This window comes from Oncorhynchus keta, chromosome 18 (assembly GCF_023373465.1).
Source record: "Oncorhynchus keta strain PuntledgeMale-10-30-2019 chromosome 18, Oket_V2, whole genome shotgun sequence".
NCBI classification, from domain to species: domain Eukaryota; kingdom Metazoa; phylum Chordata; class Actinopteri; order Salmoniformes; family Salmonidae; genus Oncorhynchus; species Oncorhynchus keta.
In genome coordinates, this window is record NC_068438.1 from 21,347,948 (window position 1) to 21,374,072 (window position 26,125).

The following is a 26,125-nucleotide window of genomic DNA, read 5'->3' on the forward strand; positions in this document are numbered from 1 at the left end:
CTGTTTGTTTCACAGTTGATTGACTTTGGTGATTATCAGCATTGAAGGTAATTAGGAGTGACTTAGAGCAGGGACCATGCTTGGGTTTATGGCTAGGATAAACCCCCCCCCTCAGGATCTCTTTAAATAACATTAACTTTGACTGCATCCCAAATGGCACCCTATTCCATACATAGTGCACTACTTCACCAATAAGGCTCTGGTCAAAAGTAGTAAACTTTATAGGAATTACGGTCCCACATGGGACGCAGACTTTGGCATGCAGCAGCCCTGATATAGGCTGTGTATGGATGTAGTGAAGACAATGTAAATCGCAATGGCTTTATGGAAAGCCCTACAGGGGCAGCTTTTCTGCCTGGTCTGAGCTGTGCCATGGGTCATGTACGGTCATCCCACCCAGCCAGCAGACTGCCTCAGCACAGCTCACAGCTTGGGCTGCCTCCGCCTGCTCTGCTCCACAAGGAAATCAAACACATTACTCACAGGATAGGGCCTATAGTAACAGGCCTATGGAGTCCAGTCTTTGTGAAATAAATGTACCTCATTGCTTGCAGTTATTGTGTGTTTGTTGTTACGTTTCCTGAATCACATAATTCAAATGTAATGTGAAGAATGAAAGGATACCCAAAGGCAGAATAAGGTCAAGCGGTACACTGTAGTGCATGGAATTCTCCATCCTGTGTTCATTCTCTGAGCCTTTCGTTCAATCCCTTAATGAGACCAGCCAGACCTTCACAAGGGCTTGGTAACTGTCCAACAGCATTTATAGAACTGGGATGTCTATGGTTGAGTGCATTCCAAATGGCACCCGTTTCCTAATGTAGTGCACTACTTTTGACAAGGACCCACAGGACTCTGGTCAAAAGGAGTGCACTATGTAGGGAATAGGGTGCCATTTGGGATATAACATAGACATAACAGATCTGATTCCTGCTAAAGGTATCAGGTTTTCCTCTAATCTTTTCTATCTTTGTTTTCTTTGACTCCTTCAAACTCTGACCATGAGGGTCACTGGCTGTTCTGACAAACAACAAACACTGGCATTGTGTCTTGGTTTGGAACGTTTCAAGTTCAAGTATGCTTCCTTGCAGTTATATTAGTAGACATCGGTCAACTATGGCAGCCACAGGCATGAAAGATTATAGCAGAACATTTTATTGCTTTCGGTTTCTCTTAACGCATGGCCCTACTTTGACCTGTGGCTGTGACATTTTTTCAAAGATGCAGTTGTTCCTGTCTATGTTTTCAAAGAGAACTTCCTTTTGGAGAGATATCCCATGTGACCAGCTATGTGATGCAATGTAGGTGAAGTTCTGTAGACTACCTAGTAGCAAGTCAGATTTCACCACAATTTCATGAAAAATAACGTGTGGTACTCCCAACCTATTGTACCCTATCCATTGCAGGTTACACTGCACTAGATTATCTCTGCCTGTATCAAAGGCAATCATCTGGAACTAGCCAGCCATTTTGTTTTTCCCGCTAAAGCTGATCAGACTGAGTGAGGACATTTGCCCCATCTCAATGAAGACATTTCTGATGGAAAAACGGATGTTTTTGCAATAGACAAGAATAACATTTCAGCATTATGCCCACAACCAAAGCATGTATTTCAGTGGTCCAAACTCTACGTTTCCTTACTGTAGCCTAATTCACAATCATGCCTCCGACTCCGAGATCAGATGGTGAGTGTAAACATCTCTTTCTAGCTGTCAAGACAGCTTCTTCGACTGCGTTGTTTAGAGGGGAGGCGCTTCATATCTACCACCTAGGTTTTTGCTTCAGTACCGAATTTTTTCCTGCGCGACACAGTTGCTGCGCGAACGTTGGAGAGCTGGCTGAAAACATTTCATTCGCATGGAGTTCTCTCTCTGCTCACTTTGACATTTTAGTGATATTGTTACATAATAATTCATTAATATTCTATTTATTTCCCACAAGGCTACGACTGTGTGAATTCTCTGCTTTGCCAAATGTTCAGAGTTTTAATCATCTGCAACCGCATGCCTGGAGTGGTGTGTTAGCAACGCGCTTGGAAAATCACCGCCTCGGGCAAAGTAAAGTGGTTTGGTAAGTTGGTTTTATACTCTACTGTATGTAGCCTACAGATCAAATATCTAGATTTTGTTTTATTCTTGTGAAGATAATATTTTATGTAAAACTCACATATTATGCAAAGCATAGCCTATGCATGTCTTTCTGAATGATTTTCTACAATATCTTATTAGAAGCAGAGAAGGTAGGATATACTGCTTATCAAAGCCTGACAGTAGCCTATTAGTCAAGAGACCAAAACATGTTATCAAGCCTATATCGCTCTATATATATTCGCAATTCATTTGAATAATTTGTAGTTATTTTATTATATCCTGCTCATTTGGTGTGTGACTAAAAGGGGAATAATGTGTTTGCCCTACAATCAAATATACTAGTTAGTGTGTGATTTACAGGACATTACAGAAATCACAAGTCATTGTATTCTTGTTGTCTACTGGAATACTGTTCAACACATGGCATACACGCACACCTATTCACTTTGCGCGCACACACACGCACGTACACAAACACACTGTAACAGGTTGAGGTTTCCACTCTATGAACGTAGAAGGGATGAAAAGGAGAAGACTACTCAATAAAACAACCTTCCATAAGAAATACAGTATCCTCTTTTCCATGTATCTCCAACCTCTTTTTTAATACTGTACAATGTCATAGTCTGATCATCACAGGTAATACTATACCTGTGACATAAAAATAGTAGGAGATTGTACAATACTCACTCACTCACTCACTCACTCACTCACTCACTCACTCACTCACTCACTCACTCACTCACTCACTCACTCACTCACTCACTCACTCACTCACTCACTCACTCACTCACTCACTCACTCACTCACTCACTCACTCATCACTCACTCACTCACTCACTCAATCACCCCCATCGTGCCAGCTGGCCATAGGGCAGCAACAAAGGCTCTCTATGTTAGCAAATGCATTATAAATAAAGTGATACCTATCATATCATTTGTACTGTGTATTCTGCCACAACAACCAACGGATGTGTTCATTCTTTGTGTCTGTATCGACTAGAGAGAGAGAGCGGGATCAAATGATATACATTGAACAAATCAAACAGCATAGGCAAAACAAAAACAACATTTAAACAGCCTTATCTTATGGTCACTCCTCCATAATGTCCTGTCATTAAATGAGCTGGTGCTGCTGGTGGCTGGGGTCCACTTCTCTACCTGGGAGAGAGAGGGACTTTAAAACCCCAGGGCTGGACTCCCTGTGTAGCCAGTTACACGGCAGCTTCCACAGACAGGTGACAAATTGGTGGTGTGAATGAGCAGCACCCAGTCGATGGTGTCACAGGGAGGTGGTACTCTGCTCAGACAGGTGCCAAGATAGCCTAACCCTGACCTCAAGTGTGAGGTGTCATCTCTGATATACTGGAAAACATGCATAACCAACCAGACCAGATTCTCATCTAGCACTTCAAGTTAGGTTGAAGAGGTTCACTAATCGATGGCTGACCCGGCGAAACAACACATTTCTATGCATCTATCTGGTGAAAGTAACAATATATAATCTTTAAAAAAATATCAGAATCAGCTAAACGTGCAGAGCCCTTTATTGTACATAGAAGGCTCTGGGTAGGTGTACAGTTTCTCACAGCTCCCATTTAGCGATAGAATAAAGAGTAACTCTGTGGGAACACTGTCTATGAGGGTGAATTAATATGGATTGCGTTGTGGGAAAACAGCACACTGCTGCTTACATCCCTTTGTGTTCTGTTCAGACAGCCACTTGTTGATTCAGGAATTTTCAGTGTTTTCAAACACGTCTTGTCCGGCGGGTGTGATTGTCATTGAGCTGCTAAGCGAGCTGCACATGCCCAGTTCAGATCTGGTTTCGAATGTCCACATTTTTGGTGGGGGAGACGAGCCAATTTACGAGGCTCCATTTTCTCTGCAATGTCACTCACATTCCCCATTTGTGCTGTCGGAGGTGGAACCAGATCTACGCGAAATCTCCCCAAGCAGAGAGAGAGAGTCGATGTGCATCAGAGAATCTGTGATGGGCCTTGTGTTGACAGGCCCTGAAACACACACTGAGTGATGGGCTGTGTGTTTGCAATGCAGATGTAGGAGAGCCAAGTGAAGTCGAGCACCAGACACATGGCAGGCCCGTGTGGTGAAAACGGGCCCCGATGTGCCTCGAAAGCGGATGGACAGGTAGATATTAGTGTTAACACTGTGGAAGGTGCTAACCACTTGTATAAGCGTCCTGTAAATGTGTCTCAAGCTGCTCCCTCTCTCAGCTCTATTTTCCACTGACATATTTATTCTGGAGAATTAAACGACAGAGCAGATTCGATTGACAGAGAGGCATCTCTTTGCTCATCTCTGTGATAGCCCTTGCATAGTCTTCGTCCCTCCTCTTCTCCACTCCCTGCCTCATCAGCCCCTCTGCCCAGGCCAAGCCAGATATAAATAGCTATGTGGATGGAGGGAGAGAATGTCAGCAAAGCCAGTGCCATGGCACATCAGCACTTTGGAAGAGCCAGGCAGGAGTTTTGTGCTTATTTTCTGTTTTTTCATTCCCTCCATTGCCCTGCTGTTTTTGGCCGGCAGGTACTGCCTCACGCTGGTCACATGAGCTCTGTTTATACCTAGTTCTAACATGCAGCCTTTGTCCTGATCTTCAGGTGTTGATGATTAAAAGACGCATTTCGATCTGATTGTGATGAGATCTTATAAGTGTAAACAGACAAGATCAGGCCATGACAAAAGGACGGATGTTAACCGCAGGTATAAACAGGGCTTGGGTCACTGCAGCAAAACAGTTGGCCTTTATTCTGACTATGGACTAAACTTAGCCTTAAAAAAGATGCACAAAATTAATCTCAGGCCAGTCGGTGTATGTGGTATCTCCCAGGGGAGTCATGTACCACAACAATCTGAGGGCACACAACGTACGTAAGCGTGCCGAGGGGGTGATTTGATCATTTTGCTTTTTCAAACACCTGAAACAGCTTTTTCCTGCAATCTAGAGCCATACTCATATCATACTATGTAAAAAATGTATTTTTCTGCATATCTCAGCATACCTCATATCTCAGCATACCTCCTGTTTGTATCCTCCTGACTGGTGCTTATTATGCTTCTCTCCATCATTCTAAAATCTGGTAAAAGATTGAAAGGAATGTGAGTCTTATTCAGTACATTCAGTAATTGCTTCAAAAGTCTACCAGCCTTGCCAGCAGGCATGACAGATAAGATAGCTAGACAAGCTAGCTACTCTAACTTGATTGACAGCCTGAAAGGTTCCCAATCTCCCAACCTATCTGGGTTAGCTAAAGCCAACTTCATACAATTGCTCGGTGGACAGAAGTATTACAGAGAAACAATTTTTTTTCTGTTCATAAAGATAAAATAAATTAAAAGAAGAGGACAAATCTGAGGGGACACGTGCCTCTGTGCCCCCTATGGGCATGACGCCTCTGGCATATCCTGTCCACTTTCTCCCATTAAATATCATTTTGAATCAGTCACTATCTGTCTATACACAGTCATAAACTGCTCCTAGTATTGCTGTCACTGCAGGTATTTTATCACCAGCGGCAACTGTGAGAAAGATTGTGGTCAGCTGCACCTAAGTGTTCCATGGCAACCACTGCATTTGTGAGCAGTCAAGGTGCAGACCAGAGTGAATGGTAGCTCGGGAACCGGGCTGAGAAGATTTCTATGCAGTTAGCATCGGAGGGAAATAGGATAGCAGGATGTGTATTAGTCCTGGGGAGGGAGAGAAGGCAGGGGGATAAGGGAGACAAACAACTTGCTCAAACTGGGCCATATAGGTTCATTGATGGGAATGCAGCCTCAGCCCCCAGGCAGAATGACATTCCTGTGCTGTGCACTAAAGCAGAAGGATATTCCTGTTACTACCATTAAAACTAAGCTCTCTGGTACACAGCAGGCACTATCTGTCCTGGTTAGTGGCATTATGATATGTGTGTGTGTCATACAGAGAGAGCCTCAAAAAACAACCACATTGAGGTGGAGGGTGACATGGGGTGTGCAGGTGCTTTCAGCACAGACGGCAGATTTAATTCCTATTTAATGTGTTTGATTTGATCTGTGTGGCTTGTTAACCAGATTGTGGCAGAGAGGGAGAGAGACAGCTCCCCCGGCTAGTGTGCAAGGTGTGGATGGGATTGCGCACGACGGTGCAACAGTGTGTGAAGTAGTGCCTTAAGCTCTGTGCTCCCCCAGATAACGAACTTCAATTTAAATGCAGATGGATGAAGGGTCCTACTCATCAGAGACTGGAGCGATGTGATCTGTATGTAGGAGAACTAGAGGAGCTGGTGTTGTGTATCTGCCTCCAGAGGACTAATGTCCATATGGTAGATGGAGGCAGGGGGAGAGAGACAGACAGAGGGAGAAATAGAGGGTCAGAGAGAAACAGGGGGAGTCAGAGAAAGACAGGGACGGAGAGATAGGAAGGAAGGAAGAGGGAGGCCAACCGAGACAGGAAGACAGACGGAGAGACATAGGAAGACATAGGGAGACTTTATTTTCTATTTTTATTTGACCTTTATTTAACTAGGCAAGTCGGTTAAAAACAAATTCTTATTTACAATGATGGCCTACCAAAAGGCAAAAAGCATCCTGTGGGGACAGGGGCCTGGGATTAAAAAAAAATAAAAATACAATATAAATATAGGACAAAACACACATCACAAAAAGAGAGACAACACAATTCTAAATAAAGAGAGACCTTCGACAACAACATAGCAAGGCAGCAACACATGACAACACCGCATGTTAGCAACACAACATGACAACAACATGGTAGCAACACATGGTAGCAGCACAAAACATGGTACAAACATTATTGGGTACAGTCAACAGAACAAAGGACAAGAAGGTAGAGACAACAATACATCACAGAAATCAGCCACAACTGTCAGTGTCCATGATTGAGTCTTTGAATGAAGAGATTGAGATAAAACTGTCCAGTTTGAGTGTTTGTTGCAGCTCGTTCCAGTTGCTAGCTGCAGTGAACTGAAAAGAGGAGTGACCCAGGGATGTGTGTGCTTTGGGGACCTTCAACAGAATGTGACTGGCAGAACGGGTGTTGTATGTGGAGGATGAGGGCAGCAGTAGATATCTCAGATAGGGGGGAGTGAGGCCTAACAGGGTTTTATAAATAAGCATCAACCAGTGGGTATATACAGAGATGACCAGTTTACAGAGGAGTATAGAGTGCAGTGATGTGTCCTATAAGGATCATTGGTGGCAAATCTGATGCCGAATGGTAAAGAACATCTAGCCGCTCGAGAGCACCCTTACCTGCCAATCTATAAATGATGTCTCCGTAATCTAGCATGGGTAGGATGGCCATTTGAATCAGGGTTAGCTTGGCAGCTGGGGTGAAAGAGGAGCGATTACGACAGAGGAAACCAAGTCTAGATTTAACTTTAGTCTGCAGCTTTGATATGTGCTGAGAGAAGGACAGTGCACCGTCTAGCCATACTCCCAAGTACTTGAGTGAGGTGACTACTTCAAGCTCTAAACCCTCAGAGGTAGTAATAACACATGTGTACACCATAGGGAGACAGGGGGGGACAGGAAGACAGAGGGAGACAGAAAGGCCGAAGGAGACAGGAAGACAGAGGGAGACAGGAAGACATAGGGTGGGGGAGATATAGGGAGACAGGGAGGGACAGTGGAAGACAGGGAGAGACATAGGGAGACATAGGGAGACAGGGAGAGAAAGGGGAAGACAGAGAGACATAGGGAGAGACCGAGGGAGACAGGGAGAGACATAGGGAGAAACACATAGGGAGACACATAGGGAGAGACATAGGGAGATACATGGGAGAGACAGGGAGAGAAAGGGGAAGACAGGGAGAGACATAGGGAGACAGGGAGGGACAGGAAGACAGAGGGAGACGGGGAGAGACAAGAGAGAGAAAGGGGGAGACAGACTCAGCATGCTGTGGGTCCAAGGAGGGTGCTTATGTGGGGTGGGGAGGGACGGCAGGAATGAGACATTAGATTGGCACCGTAAGACAGTAGCTTCAGTAACAGCTCTTACTGTGCAGGGGAACAGTGTTGTCTCTCTGGAGCTCCAGTGCAGTGAAGAGAGGGAGTCACATTGAGCAGGTTGGCACATTTCAGACAACTATTCTGGTTCCACTTACTGGAAGCCACTGTGTGACCTGTTACAGGAATAAGTCCCCAGTCCAGTGCATTATTTTAGTTTGCTGTGTTGTTCAGTTTGTTCTTGTTAGCCTCTCCTGTGCTGTGATGAGGCAACTGGCTCTCTGGCTCCCCTCTATATATGCCTTCGAGGCGTTTTACAGCCACTGACCCACCACCATACCTTCCCTGAGGGGGTAAAAAGACCCTGGCTGGTACTGGCACTGCAGGCCACACACCCATCTCTCTCTCCTGGAAAAGCGATGGATGACTTGGTGCAACATTTGCCATACACAGAGCTGTTCTGTCACAGCACAAGGTCATCCAAAAAGATCAATATACATCATTTGATGAGTCATTGCAAATAGCTTTAATGGCACCATCCGATGTAATTGTGTAGGTAACTTCCAAAATAATGGAAACATTTGAGTAAATGAGGGATACCAAGTATATTGAAAGCAGGTGCTTCCACACAGGTGTGGTTCCTGAGTTAATTAAGAAATTAACATCCCATCATGCTTAGGGTCATGTATAAAACATGTAGGGCAGGCCATTATTTTGATTACCGTGGATATGCCTCCATAGGATGACAATGCCTCCATTCACAGGGCACAAATGGTCACTGAATGGTTTGAGGAGCATAAAAATGTCACCCATATGCCATGGCCGTCTCAGTCACCAGATCTCAACCCAATTGAACACTTATGAGAGATTCTGGAGTGGCGCCTGAGACAGCATTTTTCCATCATCAACAAAACTCCAAGTGATGAATGGTGTCGCATCCCTCCAATAGAGTTCCAGACACTTGAAGAATCTATGCCAAAGTGCATTGAAGCTGTTCTGGCGGCTCGTGGTGGCACAACGCCCTATTAAGACACTATATGTTGATGTTTCCTTCATTTTGACAGTTACCTGTATGTTTGCCAGTTGAATATTTTATTTTATTTTTTATATTTAAATGGAAAAAACTGATGCCCAATTTGGTCTGAAATTGGGATGTGTGCCTTTGTTGTTCCAGGTAAATCTCCTGCTGTCTGGTTCTGCTGTTCCAACATGACCTCAGGCCTCTGAAGACCTTTCTGTTATTCATCCTCCTGCTCTCTCTGTACCAATCTCCTGTCACTCTTACTCTATTCTACAATGGGTTCCCGCAGTCAAGGCAGCTTTTTCCACCATCACCACCACCACAGCTCGGTGGTGCCTACGGCCGTGCCAAGGCTTCTCACAGAGAACAGCAGTCTGCTAGGGGGCATCGCCCAGATCACCCCCAACCTCTTCCTGAGCCGGGGAAACGTGGCGTCCAACCGCAGCCTGCTGCTGTCCAAGGGCATCACCTGCGTGGTTAACGCCACTATCGAGCTGCCCAACTTCAACTGGCCCCACGTGGAGTATGTAAAGGTACCCCTGGCGGACATGCCCCACTCCCCCCTCTCCCTGTACTTCGACAGCATAGCTGATAAGATCCACAGTGTGGGGAGAAAGCGGGGGGCCGTGTTGGTGCATTGCGCTGCAGGGGTGAGCCGCTCAGCCTCCCTGTGCCTGGCCTACCTGATGAAGTACCACCGTGTGTCTCTGGCCGAGGCCCACGCTTGGGTCAAGTCCCGCCGGCCAGTCATCCGGCCCAACGGGGGCTTCTGGCGTCAGCTCATCGACTACGAAAGGAAGCTGTTTGGCAGGAACTCTGTGAAAATGGTACAGACACCTTACGGGGTGATACCTGACGTCTACGAGCGGGAGCGCAGGAATCTGGCACCCTACTGGGGCCTGTAGAGGAGAGCTGGGGCCTCGCCAATGGGAGGGAAGGAGACGGAGATTAAAGTGAGCAGGGCGGATGACCGACTCTGTTGCATCCCAGTCCTTCTCCCCTCCAGTCCTCCAGGGCTGCCAGCTCATGCATGTTCCCCCAGCAAGAGATGCAGAGTGAGATGAAGCGTGTGACTGTCTGTCTTTGTGAAGCTTAATTAATGAATGCATTGGGATGTAGGGAGTCTTAGTAATCAGTCACTACACTGCAGACTGGTTACTGGTGGGTGATGCTACACTAAACTGCATCAACCCCAGTCTGTCTGTCTCTGAGAGGGAGCAAGGCCTCCTCAAGTCTGGAATCCTCAGGACCAAAGGAGTAACAGCACCACGACCAAGCCAGACCCCAGATCAGCTGAAATGGCCAGACCCAGACTGTGACTTTGGAGTCTAGCTTGACTCCCCAGACTCCAAAGAACAAGAGCATTCTGGGAAGGTGTAGGTGGTGCTTTAGACTCAGCAATTCTGACAGGCAGCGGTGTGACTCACTGAAGTCCCGACGTAAAGTCATGTGATAGTTTTGTGCCAGTTTTGCTGTTGTCTTTAATGTGAGAACTAGCAGCAGCCTGTTCTCAGTTTAAAACTGTACAGAAATGTTTTGACAAATTGAATTATGCTCTTGGGAGATATTTGAAATCAAGAAAAGAAAATATATGGTGCCCAATGAATATTTAAAGCGGTTAGTGTATACACATTTTTAATCAATACAGTGTGTACACTTAAAGGTCCCTATTTACTATGGGGATGATATTGCAGAATATACTGTACTGGTACTAATATTGTACAATATTATGCTGTTTTAGAATGTCACCACCCTCTGTTAAGAGGAAGACAGTACTGTGTTAGGGACTTGGGAGAAACAGTTTCTATTTCCCTCTTTTTGCCTCGTATTGATGTTTAAGTGAAAAGAGGTCCTAGAAAGAATACAACCAGACAGTCCTGGGCTTAACTGGTGTACTGTCATTGATAAACCTTCCTCTTTTTGGGGGTTTGGAAGAAGTCTATACTCTATACATGAAAAGATTTTAGATAAAATACTAATATTACTGTAGCAAGTGGACAATGCCCTTGTCACAGGCGTAAACTTGACTTTCTGGTTACATGAATTTAGTGCTCTACTCAATCTATGGCTGAAACGTTACAGATTGTGCAATAGAAATGTAAAGGTAATTTCCGATTATGCAGCGTTTACCGTGAATGCAGTCTATGCGGACATTGCCTTTACATTTGTATTACGCTGTAACTCTGAACTTCAGCGATACGGATTGAATAGAGCCCTTAGTTTCATGCCCTAAGGCATTGAATGATTAACAAGCTAATGTAACTGTTTGTGTTCGAAATTTATGACAAAATAAAATAAATTACTGATATGCATTATTGTCAGTTTATACTTTGCCTTGTACATATGGAATAAGAATTTGGGGGAGATTTTCAAGTCCCTCACTCAAGCACCTGATTCATTTTTTTGTTTTAGCTGGGCTGAAGTGTGTTTTGGGTACTCTTATTTTTTTTATTTGATTGATAATGGTCAATATTCATCCTTGGTGTTGGTAAAGTCATCATCAGTTTGAGAGCTAATCAGTTAATTGTAACTGACCATGTTGATACTCATTGTAATATTCATAGTGATACTCACGTTCATTTGTAAGAAACATTGTTTGTCAGGTTTATTATTCAGACCAGTGGCGAATAAAGACGTAGTGAGGTTAACAGGACAATCAGTTTAGAATAATTGCAGCATTTTTCACTTTTGATAGATCCTGTTAAAGTCCTGCTATCCAGCCATGCCAACAGTGAGGATGGAATGATTATAACGTGGCTCTCTATAGCAACAAGAAGTTGCTGTAAAACATGATTGAATTTCATGGCTAATTTCAAAATATACATTCCTACAACTTAACCGTATGCTCTCTGTGTTTCTGTGACTTGAAATGTCTTTAATAGAGAGGTTGATATAAAAGTACTCTGTACACCGGCCCCTTCAACAGAAGACCATGGGTGCATCCCAAACGGCACCCTTTTCCCTATATAGTGCACCTTGTTTGACCAGAGCCCGATGGTGTCTGTTCGCAAGTAGTGCTCTAGAAGGGGAATAGGTTGTCATTTGATTTGGGATGCAAACTATTGATGTTACTCACAACCATTTTCCCCACAGAAGTCTTCAGATGTCACAGAAACGGTCTTTTCATTTGGAATGGCCACAGAGAACCAGACAGACAGTGATGGGGACTGTCTTGTGGCCCATTCTACTGAGGGATCTCCAGAATGGCCTACACAATAAACACCATTAACCACCCAGACACTGCCTCCATCAGCTGACAGGCCAGGCATGATGAAGATGGAGGAGGGATGGGTCCAAGTGATACATTTCTGTACCAGCTTGCTTTCCCCAATGGATTGACGCTCTGTGTGTGTGTGTGTGTGTGTGTGTGTGTGTGTGTGTGTATGTCTCTCTGATTCTCAGGGAATAGTTAGCCATCCTAGAGTAAACACATTTTTCATTAGCAGAAGCAGAATATGACTATTAATCAGGAAACCAGTAAGCAGAGCGATCTACATCACCCTGAACATCAAAGGCAGTAGACTGGGCAACAGTGCTGTAGTGCGGGCCATGCGGAACAAACTGCTGTGATGAACTTGGATGAGATGTCATTAGGCTGTAGGAAGGAGATGTGACTGGCAAATGAGCTCACAAAAACCTGCCTGCCTGCAGATTATTATGCTCTGCAGAGCTTGGAAGGTTGCACCCACACCGAATTTGTCTCTTAGAAGATTCTCCATTTTAAATTAGAATATGATTAAATGCAAATTATGTGAACAAGCAAATAATATTTCTTATGACACTAACATAGCAGTAATAGTAGTTACGTTATGTTGCATCGCCTCTCTGTAAAAAAGGAAAGCGTTCCTATTCCATCAATCTTGAACTTGAATTGATGCCCTGAACACTACAGATGTAGAATCTTAATCTGAGCCAGTTTGTTACAGCAGGAAAATAATCATGCAGCGACAGGAAATGTGAATTAACTAATTATGTGCATTACAATTCAGGGATATTTTTTGTAGAGGTTGATTTTACTTTAGGGAACATCAAGTGTCAATTGTTAGTGTGAATGACAAACTCTAGAAGCCTTTTAAAACCTTGATTTCACGACAAGTTTGCATTTCCTGCTGTGCAAGTAAATTCTCAAAATAGTGATCAAATTAAGATCCGACATCTGTATAACAGGTGAGGTTCGATTTTTAATTAAAGCAGCTTATACTGTTTTTTTCCCCTATTATATAAAAACCACGTACAGACGAGAGCATAGCCACAATATTCGGACAAATAATAATCACGCTTGTCACAGCATTGATGGCATAAGAGAAGACTGCCTAAAAGGGACATGATCTTCTAAAGCAGCAATCAATCCTCACACGGATTAAAACTACAGTAACCTTGGTAACCATCACCAATGGCAACGGTGCTGTTAGTGATGAATATTAACACTGAATCAATGCCTGGGCACAGTAATCAATTGCTGTGGCAAGTGGGCGTTGTGTAGGAAAAAATTGTGGAATAGGAAGAGAGAGAGTGTATTGTATGAATGATAGACTGAGTTCATGTCCATTTGAAATTGAAACTCAATAGAAAAATTGAGACAGAATGTGATGGGTGAGGAATAGCCCAAGCATCATCAAAGCACTGTGACAAATACAAATTGATTTGATATATTTGTCCATTACGAAACACTCTCTGTGTGTTCATTCCAAAACCATTTGGTACAACGACAATCATGGATGTTTCGGCAACCGATCACAGAATTCTTGCTCCGTCTCCATAGTCATATAGTTAAAGATTGAAGTTCAATCGAGAGAGAGAGACTAAGTAATTCAATTTAAGCAGGGTTGGATAAAGTCATTCTTTATCAGTCAGCGTTTGACTGTGATTCTAGCTTCTCTTCGAGACTGCCTTTCACTATCCATTCCCTTTTAGAATGAACTCACTGGGTTGTCTGGTTCAGATTATAGAAATGACATAGATGCTGAATACTGCTATCTATTTGAAAGAAAACATTTATAATAAATGAATGATTAATACATAGTAAGGAATTCTAATAGTTCCATCTTGTCATAGTTAAACTGAACAATTGAAAGTGTCTATAGGAGATATGACAAATCTTGTCAGTGCTTTCTTCAAATACCAAATAGTAATAAAAATACTCACTAGAGAATTAACGATAAAGGCAATTATTTATATCAGGTGACAATGGGCAGAAAATATGAAAGAGCCTGCGGCTGAAGAATAGCAGTCAATACAGTAGGGTAGCACTCCCATTCTCCTGAGGTGATCCTCTGAAGCACAGCCCAGCAGACAATACTAGGCATGAAGACAGGGCATGGGGAGAGACGGGTGGATATGCTTTTCAAATTTACACAGCCTTATTATTCAATAATTGATTTGTAATTTTCTGTAATCCAACAGCTCACAGTGAGTAGAGGACACGACAGCGAGAGGAATTCATTTTCAGCAGAATGTTCAATTAGGGAATGGCGAGAGATAAAATGTATGTTGGAGAACACACACACACACCTGTCCTGGACACACGAGACAGAATGATAATGAGACTGGTCCCATGCATGGTGCCACTGTAGGCATCTTTTTCATTTGATTGTTTTAGCGCGCTGTCCTCCAGCAATGGCACAGCAGGCTTGTCTGATGATAATGTACACTGCTCAAAAAAATAAAGGGAACACTTAAACAACACAATGTAACTCCAAGTCAATCACACTTCTGTGAAATCAAACTGTCCACTTCGGAAGCAACACTGACTGACAATAAATTTCACATGCTGTTGTGCAAATGGAATAGACAACAGGTGGAAATTATAGGCAATTAGCAAGACACCCCAATAAAGGAGTGGTTCTGCAGGTGGTGACCACAGACCACTTCTCAGTTCCTATGCTTCCTGGCTGATGTTTTGGTCACTTTTGAATGCTGGCGGTGCTTTCACTCTAGTGGTAGCATGAGACGGAGTCTACAACCCACACAAGGGGCTCAGGTAGTGCAGCTCATCCAGGATGGCACATCAATGCGAGCTGTGGCAAGAAGGTTTGCTGTGTCTGTCAGCGTAGTGTCCAGAGCATGGAGGCGCTACCTCCGCCTTTGTGTAAGGAGGAGCACTGCCAGAGTCCTGCAAAATGACCTCCAGCAGGCCACAAATGTGCATGTCTGCTCAAACGGTCAGAAACAGACTCCATGAGGGTGGTATGAGGGCCCGACGTCCACAGGTGGGGGTTGTGATTTACAGCCCAACACCGTGCAGGACGTTTGGCATTTGCCAGAGAACACCAAGATTGGCAAATTCGCCACTGGCGCCCTGTGCTCTTCACAGATGAAAGCAGGTTCACACTGAGCACATGTGACAGACGTGACAGAGTCTGGAGACGCCGTGGAGAACATTCTACTGCCTGCAACATCCTCCAGCATGACCGGTTTGGCGGTGGGTCAGTCATGGTGTGGGGTGGCATTTTCTCCCCCCATGTGCTCGCCAGAGGTAGCCTGACTGCCATTAGGTACCGAGATGAGATCCTCAGACCCATTGTGAGACCATATGCTGGTGCGGTTGGCCCTGGGTTCCTCCTAATGCAAGACAATGATAGGCCTCATGTGGCTGGAGTTGGTCAGCAGTTCCTGCAAGAGGAAGGCATTGATGCTATGGACTGGCCCACCCGTTCCCCAGACCTGAATCCAATTTAGCACATCGGGGACAACATGTCTTGCTCCATCCACCAATGCCACGTTGTGTGATTTTGTTGCCAGCACATTCAACTATGTAAAGAAAAAAGTATTTAATAAGAATATTTCATTCATTCAGATCTAGGATGTGTTATTTTAGTGTTCCCTTTATTTTTTTGAGCAGTGTATTTCATTTGGTCACAAAGTGATAGAGATGAAGTCTCTCTGGTCTCAGAAAAAGCATGCTACTGAGTGAAATAGAAAAGGTGAGAATCTCAATCCATTTGGCATTTTAGGAGAAGTACTGCTTATATATTGCAGCAATAGACTCTGAACATAATTGGTCCAGATTAAACGACGGATGATATTGGGACAATAGAATGCCTTCAGGATTCATGTTGACATTCAAACCAACCTTCTCAATTATATCAGAAAAGATTAGAAACAAAAAACAATTTGGCCGAATTGTGTAATACTCTGTAAATTGATTAGTATGGTAAAAGGCTTCCAGGTAATACATTAATTGATCAATGACCATGAAAAGTATTGCATTTATGCATCAATGTATTATTTATGTAAATATCATCACATCCCCATCATCATCAGTGCAAGTATATATACACTGGCACAGCAAGACAGAAAAACAAAACCTACAGCCAACAATCTTTAAGAGTTAAGACTCCCTTTCAAGTCCCAATGTCACAAAAATGTTCAAAACAGCACATGAACATTAATTTAGATAAAGCAGTCCCTATCCAGCAATACAAAAACATTCAAAAGCAGTCAATGTCACACATACTTAAAATGGTAAATATAAATTAAAAATGTTAACAGCCATGGAATATGCTTTCAGAGACCCGACCGTCAAAGTGATTCAGTACCAGCAGTGTAATAATACAAGTGACATCAAGGGAAACAACAGATAGCTTTACATCTCAGTTTGTCTCCAAGTTCCTTCAGTCTTCAATGTTAGTATATTGCAGTTTTAATAGTTTGGTATGGACTTGTTGAGAACAGGAAGAGTGCATTACAGAAAGTGTTGAGAGACCCACAACCATATTCATATAACTGTCCACATTCTCTCCTGCTGACATAGGGACTAGACCTCCATTGGGTTAACATAGCACAACATTGGTTAACTATCTGAATACTGTTTGCCGAAATAAATCAAGCCTGCCAGAGAAGTCACAAACATCAATGCTAAAAGGCTTCCTGTAACTTATATTGCATTATACTGTATATGAGACCAGACAAAGGAAAAAAGTAACAATGACACCATTAATAAAGTACAATTTTACAATACATTATGATGCAGAATAGGCTTTACTGTGTCAAGCCTTGAATTTGTACAAACTAGCAGATGTGCACTTCTTCACCACTGCAAAGAGCATGGAGACTCCCTCAGAGAGAGAAGGAAAAGGAGAGAATAGAAGGCTAATAAATAAGAGAATTCCAGTGACCTCTGAGGTCTCTCTCGCTCTGATCTCTGCGCTCGCAGCCCAAGGTGAGAGGCTGTGCGGTGTGCAGGGAGAACCCGGCTGCTGAACCTCGTCGGTGTTGATTACCCGGCGCCCGTTGCCATGGCAATGGTGTCCAGCGCTCAGAGCAGGTCGGGCAGAATGAGGCCCGGTGGTTTGGGCTCCACGCAGTTAATCCAAAAATTGGCACAGCTGGCGTGGTACTGGTGGCCCCCGTACAGCAGCTTGAAGTTGTCTGTCTCTGAGTTGAAAGCCTGGCGGAAGGGTCAAAGAAGGGCGAAATGGGGGTGATGGTTAGGACAACAAGGTTCAACTGAATAGTTAATAAACAGATGAACCTGGCAGGAGCTCTGGCTAACAAATAGAAAGCAGTGGTAGAGATAAATCAACAGGAACTAAATCATTCATCTATGAGAGTAACGCTAGAAGCAGGGATTTGAGGGCAGCTTAACCTGCATATCTCCACTGTGGCACACAAACAAGAGGTCAACAAAAACGGACCCTTTGAAAAAATATGACTCATGTTTGGCACAATGCTCGGTCTACTGATCAATAAGAGTGTTGCTCATTGCTCGATCTCCTGACAGTTAGTTGAATCTATCGAGATAGCTGAATGGCACTCCCACATAACATCTGAATATAGCCGTTGAGAAAAGTGAGTGAACTGAGAGGGGCAGAGAGCTGTTATGTGAGCTTGCATTTAGTTAGCTGAGCCCAGCAGAAGCAGCAGGTTGGTGATAAGGAGGAGATGCTAATGTTGGTGTTGTGCAGTTTAAGAGTTTGCATCCCTGATGAAATATCTGAGCTAAAGCATGAAAGAGAATGTGGTGAATCCTATCCTCCCACAGACAGACTGCATATACAACAACCTGGGAACACACACACACACAATATAGTATACTCATACCTGTCCACATACTCACAAACCATTTACAGTACATTTACTATGCTGCGCACATCTGTTGCCTTTCTCACATACTCCCGACACACACTCAGGTTTCACAATGTATTCTCGTTTCATCTGCCTCATCCAACTTCTTTCCTACAACCTTTATTTAGCCCGCCTGCCAAAGCCCGGTCTGTTGGAGAGGGAGTGGGGAAAAAACAGAACACAAAGGCATAACCCCTCGTCTCCTTCTCCTCTCTCTTCTTCAATCCCATCCCCTCTCTCTCACCTCGACCTCCCCAGTCCTTGCCTGCATAACCGGGATTATGTGCAATTTACCCATCAAACATGATTGTGCCAACAGACATGTAATGTGGGAGAGACATAACAGAAGTAGAAAGTGCTGGAGAGAGGATATGCTTGGAAGAGTTAGACCATTGGATGGTAGAATAAAACCTAAATGAAAAGGTCAGCATGATTAATCCTAGGTGTTAATTCTAACTGTAATCTAAAGGTTAATGACCCTCCATTAGGAGCACCTATAGGTGCTATAGGGCTACAGACTAGCGCTATAGGGCTACAGACTAGAAACACCACCTGTTAATGAGAGGGGCATCATGCATAAAGGTGGAGGCTACAGTCTACTGCTGCTTAAGAGGCGAAAATAAGTGAAGCATACCCTTACCCTTAACCTCTTGTCATGGTCTTTAGCCAGTGCCTGTAAGTAGCATAAGAGGTGTCAGCATTTTCCTGGTTTCATGCATTGTCCTGAGTAAGCAAAGTGAAACTGTACAGTAACTGAGGATCAGTCCGTCAGTATGAACGTAACGTTGGTACACCAAAGGAACTGAAAGAGCAACCCGTCTCCAGAACATTCCAAGAGCCCCAAAGTGAAAGAATCTAAAGTACCACCCTACGATCATCCATCTCATTTTCCAATAAACATCAAACAGGGATGGGCATCTTTGAAGCAGGATTCCAGACTCTGCAATAGATTTGAGAGAAATACTGTGCAGTCTGCAAACCCATTGAATTAGGCGCCCACTGCCAAGTAAACTTCATTTAATATTATTGGCCTTTTCCAGAGAAAGTCATAACCAAATTAAACTAAAAGATCACTTCAAATCCTCAAGATATTTCAGAATCTGACATTTATGAATAATAACGCAACATGCTGCATAAATTATTATTTGGAAAAAAACATCACTTTTACTTTTAGGAATAATTGCACTCATTAGCATTTATTATTGGGAGAAAATAGCAATACTTCATTAAACTCAAACGATCACAGAGTTTTATAGCTTGCTGCAGTCTCCAAGTTTATTTTTTATGTATTTATTTAACCTTTATTTAACTCGGCAAGTCAGTTAAGAACAAATTCTTATTTACAATGACGGCCTATGGGACTCCCAATCGCGGCCGGATATGATAGAATCTGGATTCGAACCAGGGACTGTAGTGACGCCTCTTGCACCGAAATGCAGTGCCTTAGACAGCTGTGCCACTCGGGAGCCCAAGTAACAAACTATGTTTAGATCCAGATGCTATCTGTTGCTTAGCCTGATAGCAGATACACTACATGTTCAAAAGTATGTGGACACCTACTCGTCAAACATCTCATTCCAAAATCATGGGCATTAATATGAAGTTGGTCCTTCCTTTGCTGCTATAACAGTCTCTACTCTTCTGGGAAGGCTTTCCACTAGATGTTGGAACATTTCTGCGGGGACTTGCTTCCATCCAGCCACAAGAGTATTAGTGAGGTCGGGCACTGATGTTGGGCGATTAGGCCTAGCTCACAGTCATCCCAAAGGTCTTCGATGGGGTTGAGGTCAGGGCTCTGTGTAGGCCAGTCAAGTTCTTCCACATCGATCTCGACAAACCATTTCTGTATGGACTTCGCTTTGTGCTCGGAGGCATTGTCATGATGAAACAGAAAAGGGCCTTCCCCAAACTGTTGCCACAAAGTTGGAAGCACAGAATTGTCTAGAATGTCATTGTATGCTGTAGCGTTAAGATTCCCTTCACTGGAACTAAGGGGCCTAGACCGAACCATGAAAAACAGCCCCAGACCATTATTCCTCACCCACCAAACTTTACAGTTGGCACTACGCATTGGGGCAGGTAGCATTTTCCTGGCATCCACCAAATCAAGATTAGTCCGTCGGACAGCCAGACGGTGAAGCATGATTCATCACTCCAGAGACCGCGTTTCCACTCCTCCAGAGTCCACTACAGCCTACGCTTTGCATTGTGCATGGTGATCTTAGGCTTTTGTGCAGCTGCTTGGCCATGGAAACCCATTTCATGAAGGTCCTGACGAACAGTTCTTGTGCTGACGTTGCTTCCAGAGGCAGTTTGGAACTCAGTAGGGAGTGTTGCAACCGAGGAGATTAATTTTTACACGCTACGAGCTTCAGCACTCGACGCTCCCATTCTATGAGCTTGTGTGGCCTACCACTTCACGGCCTAGCCGTTGTTACTCCTAGATGTTTATACCTCACAATAACGGCACTTATAGTTGACCAGGGCAGCTCAAGCAGCGCAGAAATTTGATGAACTGACTAGTTGGCATCCTATGACGGTGCCATATTGAAAGTCTGAGTTCTTCAGTAAGGTTAGTCTACTGCCAATGTTTGTCTATGGAGATTGCATGGATGTGTGCTCGATTTTATACACCTGTTCAGCAACGTGTGTGGCTGAAATAGCCAAATCCACTCATTTGAAGTGGTGTCCACATACTTTTGTATATATAGTGTATTTATGTGCTTTAGCCAACCCCCTTGTCATGCCATATTGACATGACGTCAAACATGACTTAGCAGATCAGTCTGGGTTTTAGCTAACAGGCTACATGTGTAGCTGTTGCCCATACCTAACTCAACATATGAGGATGATTGGACGAAGAACTTGGAGACAGGCCTCCAATGGATAAGATAAAACCCAGACCCGAGTCAGCAGTATCAAAGACCAACAACCTAGCTCCAGTCTCTCAATGGTGCCCATCATAATATTATGCCAGTGATGCCATCACCACCACATGCCTATCTCTAGTTGGTAGACAGACAGAACCTACCTGTACTCTGAAGGACAATAGTATTATCAGCTTCTGTATTAAAATGCTTTCTGTGATTTCATTATTCTCAGAGGGGATGCTATTCTGTGTTTGGCTTTTATGCTTTCTTACGAATGATCATGTAGACAAAAATGTAATTAAAAGGTGAGTTATTCATCTGATGTCAGGGGAATACAAAAAAACAACAAATATTATTTAGCCTGAGTCACTCCACACGAGAGAGCGAGAAAAGCACAGAGTGTGTGAGAGAGATAAGATAGAGAAACAGAATGATAGAGAGAAATTGCATTACAGACAAACAGAGACAGACAGGCAGGCAGAGAGACAGACAGAGAGAGAGAGAAATACCCTAACCCTCAGCAGATTTCTTAGCTCCTAAGCTCCCGGCTCCTGCCTGGTCTGATGCGTGAGGCTGTGAGCCACATCTGCTGTCTAAACTCAGTCCAGACTCCAGAGTCACATCCCTCTCAGCCATCCTCCCTCTGCCTCGCCTCATCAATCTATCTGGCTAAATGATGCAGGGGAACAATGCAAGAAACAATCAAAGCAATCTTGCCCTGCAGACCGTACAGTCAAATATATTATAAATGGTCCCCAATTTGACACCTAGTTACTGATGATCAGGTTTTGACAAGTGGAAAAGAAAGTGTCACAATAAACACATTTTAAATCATAGTAGAACTCAAATGATGAGATGAGTAGTTAGAACACACAGATATTGATGCGTATGGCATAGACTTGCTGTTAGTAGCTGGTAAGAGGTGAAGTGAAAGGTGGCCGTCAGATGAAGGCATCAGCGCTACAAGCCTGATAAAGTTGAAAAGTTGAATGCTTCACTGACCCTCCAGAAACCTTCCCACAATTCCCTCAGCCCAACCAGAGGTGCCAAAAGTACAACTTTACTCTTATCACGTCCTGTCTGTCTCCTTTAACTCTATTTTTACCTCCCTCTTTTTCTCCTTCTCTCCCTTCCAGCAGAGTTATCATCTTAACAGTTATCATCATCTCGAATAGGACTCAGAAATGAAGATGACCTGAAATTATTGTGGAGGGGAATTTGGTGTAATAGGATAGCCTGGTCATTTCTAATGCATCTGTGCGTGAACACAGTGCTGCATCTGTGCGTGAACACAGTGCTGCGTCTGTGCGCGAACACAGTGCTGCGTCTGTGCGCGAACACAGTGCTGCGTCTGTGCGCGAACACAGTGCTGCGTCTGTGCGCGAACACAGTGCTGCGTCTGTGCGCGAACACAGTGCTGCGTCTGTGCGCGAACACAGTGCTGCGTCTGTGCGCGAACACAGTGCTGCGTCTGTGCGCGAACACAGTGCTGCGTCTGTGCGCGAACACAGTGCTGCGTCTGTGCGCGAACACAGTGCTGCGTCTGTGCGCGAACACAGTGCTGCGTCTGTGCGCGAACACAGTGCTGCGTCTGTGCGCGAACACGGTGCTGCGTCTGTGCGCGAACACGGTGCTGCGTCTGTGCGCGAACACAGTGCTGCGTCTGTGCGCGAACACAGTGCTGCGTCTGTGCGTGAACACAGTGCTGCAGCTGTCGGCACTGGTAACGTCTCAAATGGCACTCTATTCTCTAAACAGTGCACTACATTTGACCAGGGCCCATTGGGAATAGGGTGCCATTTGGGATGCAGGCAGTGTGAAGGGAGGGAGCTGTGAGAAGAAGAATGTGCTGTCATTTTGGCACCCCATCGCCTGTCTGTCAGTGGAGAATTTGGCCCCCAGGCCCCCAGTAGGAGAGACTGAAGTGAGATTCAGTTGACAGTTCACTGCATCATACTCTTTTAAACAGACGTCCAATAGTTGTCTCTTCTTTGCTCTGCAAAATGTTCAAAGTCAAAGAAATGATCATTTAGTTATTATGCGTCAACCACTAGTTTAAAAACAACTGGCAAAATGGCAAAATGATTCATGGTTTATTCAACTTGAGAAATGTGTTGGAACATATTTGTAATCAAATGTTTCAACAGTTGTTGGGTCCATCTGTTGAGGGATTGAGGGTGTGTTGGTTGGCAATCGTGATTGTGTGTTGACTGAGAATTAGTGTATGTTTACAGTATATATGTTGACTTGACACAAGTGTGTGCCTGTACATGAGTGTGTGCAGACCTTGCTGCGTGAGTCCACGTTGAGCAGGCACACCCCACAGGCCAGCTCCTTGGCGTTCTTGATGCCGTGTCTCAGGATACAGGAGGAGAAGTCCAGCGAGCTCTCATCAGGCTGTACAGAAAAACACACAGATGCACACACATTTTAAATACTTTATTTGAATCCACAAATCAAATTACATTCAAGAAGGATTCAAAACATTTCAAAGGTCTTTGTATGCATGGACACTTAAGGACAGCTGAATAACAGAGCCAATTGTTTTTGCTTTAGGCAGGCCTGCAATCTGGAGGCCACGTACTGTAAGCCTATGTTTGTGATTGAGACACACACAGGTTGGTGTCAGATTGATCACCTGATCATAGGACTCCACTGTGGGGCACACTATGTTGCTATGCCTCACATCAAGAACCATTTGTTACTTCACAAAACACTGCATGAAATGAGGGATCTACGGTTGAAATTTTAGGAAATGTACCATATGTGCAAGGATTTTAGTCGGGTGCTAACCAATTTACATTTAAAAAACAAGTTATTTAAGCAATAAGGCCCGTGGGGGTGTGGTATATGGCCAATATGTCATGGCTAGGGCTGTTGTTAGGCACGGCACAACGCATCAGGGCGCAACGTGTTCAGGGCGCGAACGACCCGGTTTGTACCTGGATACAGACCACAGTACACATGGATTTTGTGTTGTAGATACAATGGGGCAAAAAAGTATTTAGTCAGCCACCAATTGTGCAAGTTCTCCCACTTAAAAAGATGAGTGGCCTGTAATTTTCATCATAGGTACACTTCAACTATGACAGACAAAATAAGAAAAAAAATCCAGAAAATCACATTGTAGGATTTTTAATTTATTTATTTGCAAATTATGGTGGAAAATAAGTATTTGGTCAATAACAAAAGTTTCTCAATACTTTGTTATATACCCTTTGTTGGCAATGACAGAGGTCAAACGTTTTCTGTAAGTCTTCACAAGGTTTTCACAAACTGTTTCTGGTATTTTGGCCAATTCCTCCATGCAGATCTCCTCTAGAGCAGTGATGTTTTGGGTATGTTGCAGGGCAACACAGACTTTCAACTACCTCCAAAGATTTTCTATGGGGTTGAGATCTGGAGACTGGCTAGGCCACTCCAGGACCTTGAAATGCTTCTTACGAAGCCACTCCTTCGTTGCCCGGGCGGTGTGTTTGGGATCATTGTCATGCTGAAAGAACCAGCCACGTTTCATCTTCAATGCCCTTGCTGATGGAAGTAAGTTTTCACTCAAAATCTCACGATACATGGTCCCAATCATTCATTCCTTCACACGGATCAGTCCTGGTCCCTTTGCAGGAAAACAGCCCCAAAGCATGATGTTTCCACCCCCATGCTTCACAGTAGGTATAGTGTTCTTTGGATGCAACTCAGCATTCTTTGTCCTCCAAACACAAGGAGTTGAGTTTTTACCAAAAAGTTATATTTTAGTTTCATCTGACCATATGACATTCTCCCAATCTTTTTCTGGATCATCCAAATGCTCTCTAAGCAAACTTCAAATGGGCCTGGACATGTACTGGCTTAAGCAGGGGGACACGTCTGGCACTGCAGAATTTGAGTCCCTGGCGGCGTAGTGTGTTACTGATGGTAGGCTTTGTTACTTTGGTCCCAGCTCTCTGCAGGTCATTCACTAGGTCCGCCTGTGTGGTTCTGGGATTTTTGCTCACCATTGTGATCATTTTGACCCCACGGGGTGAGATCTTGCGTGGAGCCCCAGATCGAGGGAGATTATCAGTGGTCTTGTATGTCTTCCATTTCCTAATAATTGCTCCCACAGTTGATTTCTTCAAACCAAGCTGCTTACCTATTGCAGATTCAGTCTTCCCAGCCTGGTGCAGGTCTACAATTTTATTTCTGGTGTCCTTTGACAGCTCTTTGGTCTTGGCCATAGTGGAGTTTGGAGTGTGACTGTTTGAGGTTGTGGACAGGTGTCTTTTATACTGATAACAAGTACAAACAGCTGCCATTAATACAGGTAACGAGTGGAGGACAGAGGAGCCTCTTAAAGAGCCAGAAGTGTTGTGAGAGCCAGAAGTCTTGCTTGTTTGTAGGTGACCAAATACTTATTTTCCACCATAATTTGCAAATTAATTAATTAAAAATCCTACAATGTGATTTTCTGGATTTTTTTTCTCATTTTGTCTGTCATAGTTGAAGTGTACCTATGATGAAAATTACAGGCCTCTCTAATCTTTTTAAGTGGGAGAACTTGCACAATTGGTGGCTGACTAAATAATTTTTTGCCCCACTGTATGTGGTAGTAGAGTGGTGGCCTGAGGGCACACACTTCATGTGTTGTGAAATCTGTTGTGAATGTATTATAATGTTTTTAAAATTGCATAAGTGCCTTCATTTTGCTGGACCCCAGGAAGAGGAGCTGCTGCCTTGGCAGAACACTGCTCTAAGGAATACACATTTCTCTTTTCATTTATTCATTAACCAGCTCAATAAACTGAAGTAGAAATGTGTCTTTAATCTGGGAAATGAAATGAAATACAGTCCATTAGTCTGTTGGCAGCAGAGCTGTGTGAACAGGTGAGTGTGCCCAGACAGCTCCTCTCTCTCTGAGGGCAGAGCCTGCAGAATCAGAAAGCAGCTGTGGGTCTACGGTCTGAGATAACTCAGATTACTACTCACTCACTCCGTCTCCCTCTACCTCCCCCTGTCCCTCTCCCTCTTTGCTTCGCTAATTCTCTCTCTTTCTGTACTGACATTATCTCGAGTCAGGAGATGGTCGGTCTGTTTTATCTGCTGGCATTTGAGAAGCAATGTTCTTTGTGAGG

General features: G+C 44.0%; 2 protein-coding genes across 12 annotated transcripts in view; one reads left to right on the forward strand and one right to left on the reverse strand.

The window, feature by feature from the left end:
* The first annotated feature begins 1,374 nt into the window (after positions 1 to 1,374).
* On the forward strand, positions 1,375 to 11,393 carry LOC118397448 (dual specificity protein phosphatase 14). 2 transcript variants are annotated; one of them, XM_035792188.2, is made up of 3 exons: positions 1,375 to 1,685; positions 1,942 to 2,070; positions 9,235 to 11,393. In XM_035792188.2, exon 3 carries the CDS (start codon positions 9,357 to 9,359, stop codon positions 9,984 to 9,986), a length of 630 nt encoding a protein of 209 aa, XP_035648081.1. In that variant the 5' UTR covers positions 1,375 to 1,685; positions 1,942 to 2,070; positions 9,235 to 9,356; the 3' UTR covers positions 9,987 to 11,393. The 2 variants fall into 2 exon arrangements, with proteins under 2 accessions (XP_035648081.1, XP_035648079.1); XM_035792186.2 differs by lacking the exon at positions 1,375 to 1,685 and having other exon boundaries at positions 1,777 to 2,070.
* Positions 11,394 to 16,284: 4,891 nt separating this feature from the next.
* The window catches only part of synrg (synergin, gamma), a 47,494-nt gene continuing 37,653 nt past the window's right edge, over positions 16,285 to 26,125 (reverse strand). For 6 of the 10 annotated variants that reach the window (XM_052467622.1, XM_052467621.1, XM_052467620.1 and 3 more), the window contains 4 exons: positions 23,304 to 23,414; positions 22,975 to 23,013; positions 18,788 to 18,820; positions 16,285 to 17,470 (listed from right to left, as the gene is read on the reverse strand). In XM_052467622.1, coding sequence (XP_052323582.1) covers positions 17,339 to 17,470; positions 18,788 to 18,820; positions 22,975 to 23,013; positions 23,304 to 23,414 — 315 coding nt within the window. In that variant the 3' untranslated portion in view covers positions 16,285 to 17,338. The remainder of the gene's footprint in view (positions 17,471 to 18,787; positions 18,821 to 22,974; positions 23,014 to 23,303; positions 23,415 to 26,125) is intronic. The other 4 variants (XM_052467623.1, XM_052467618.1, XM_052467617.1 and 1 more) reach the window with 3 other exon arrangements.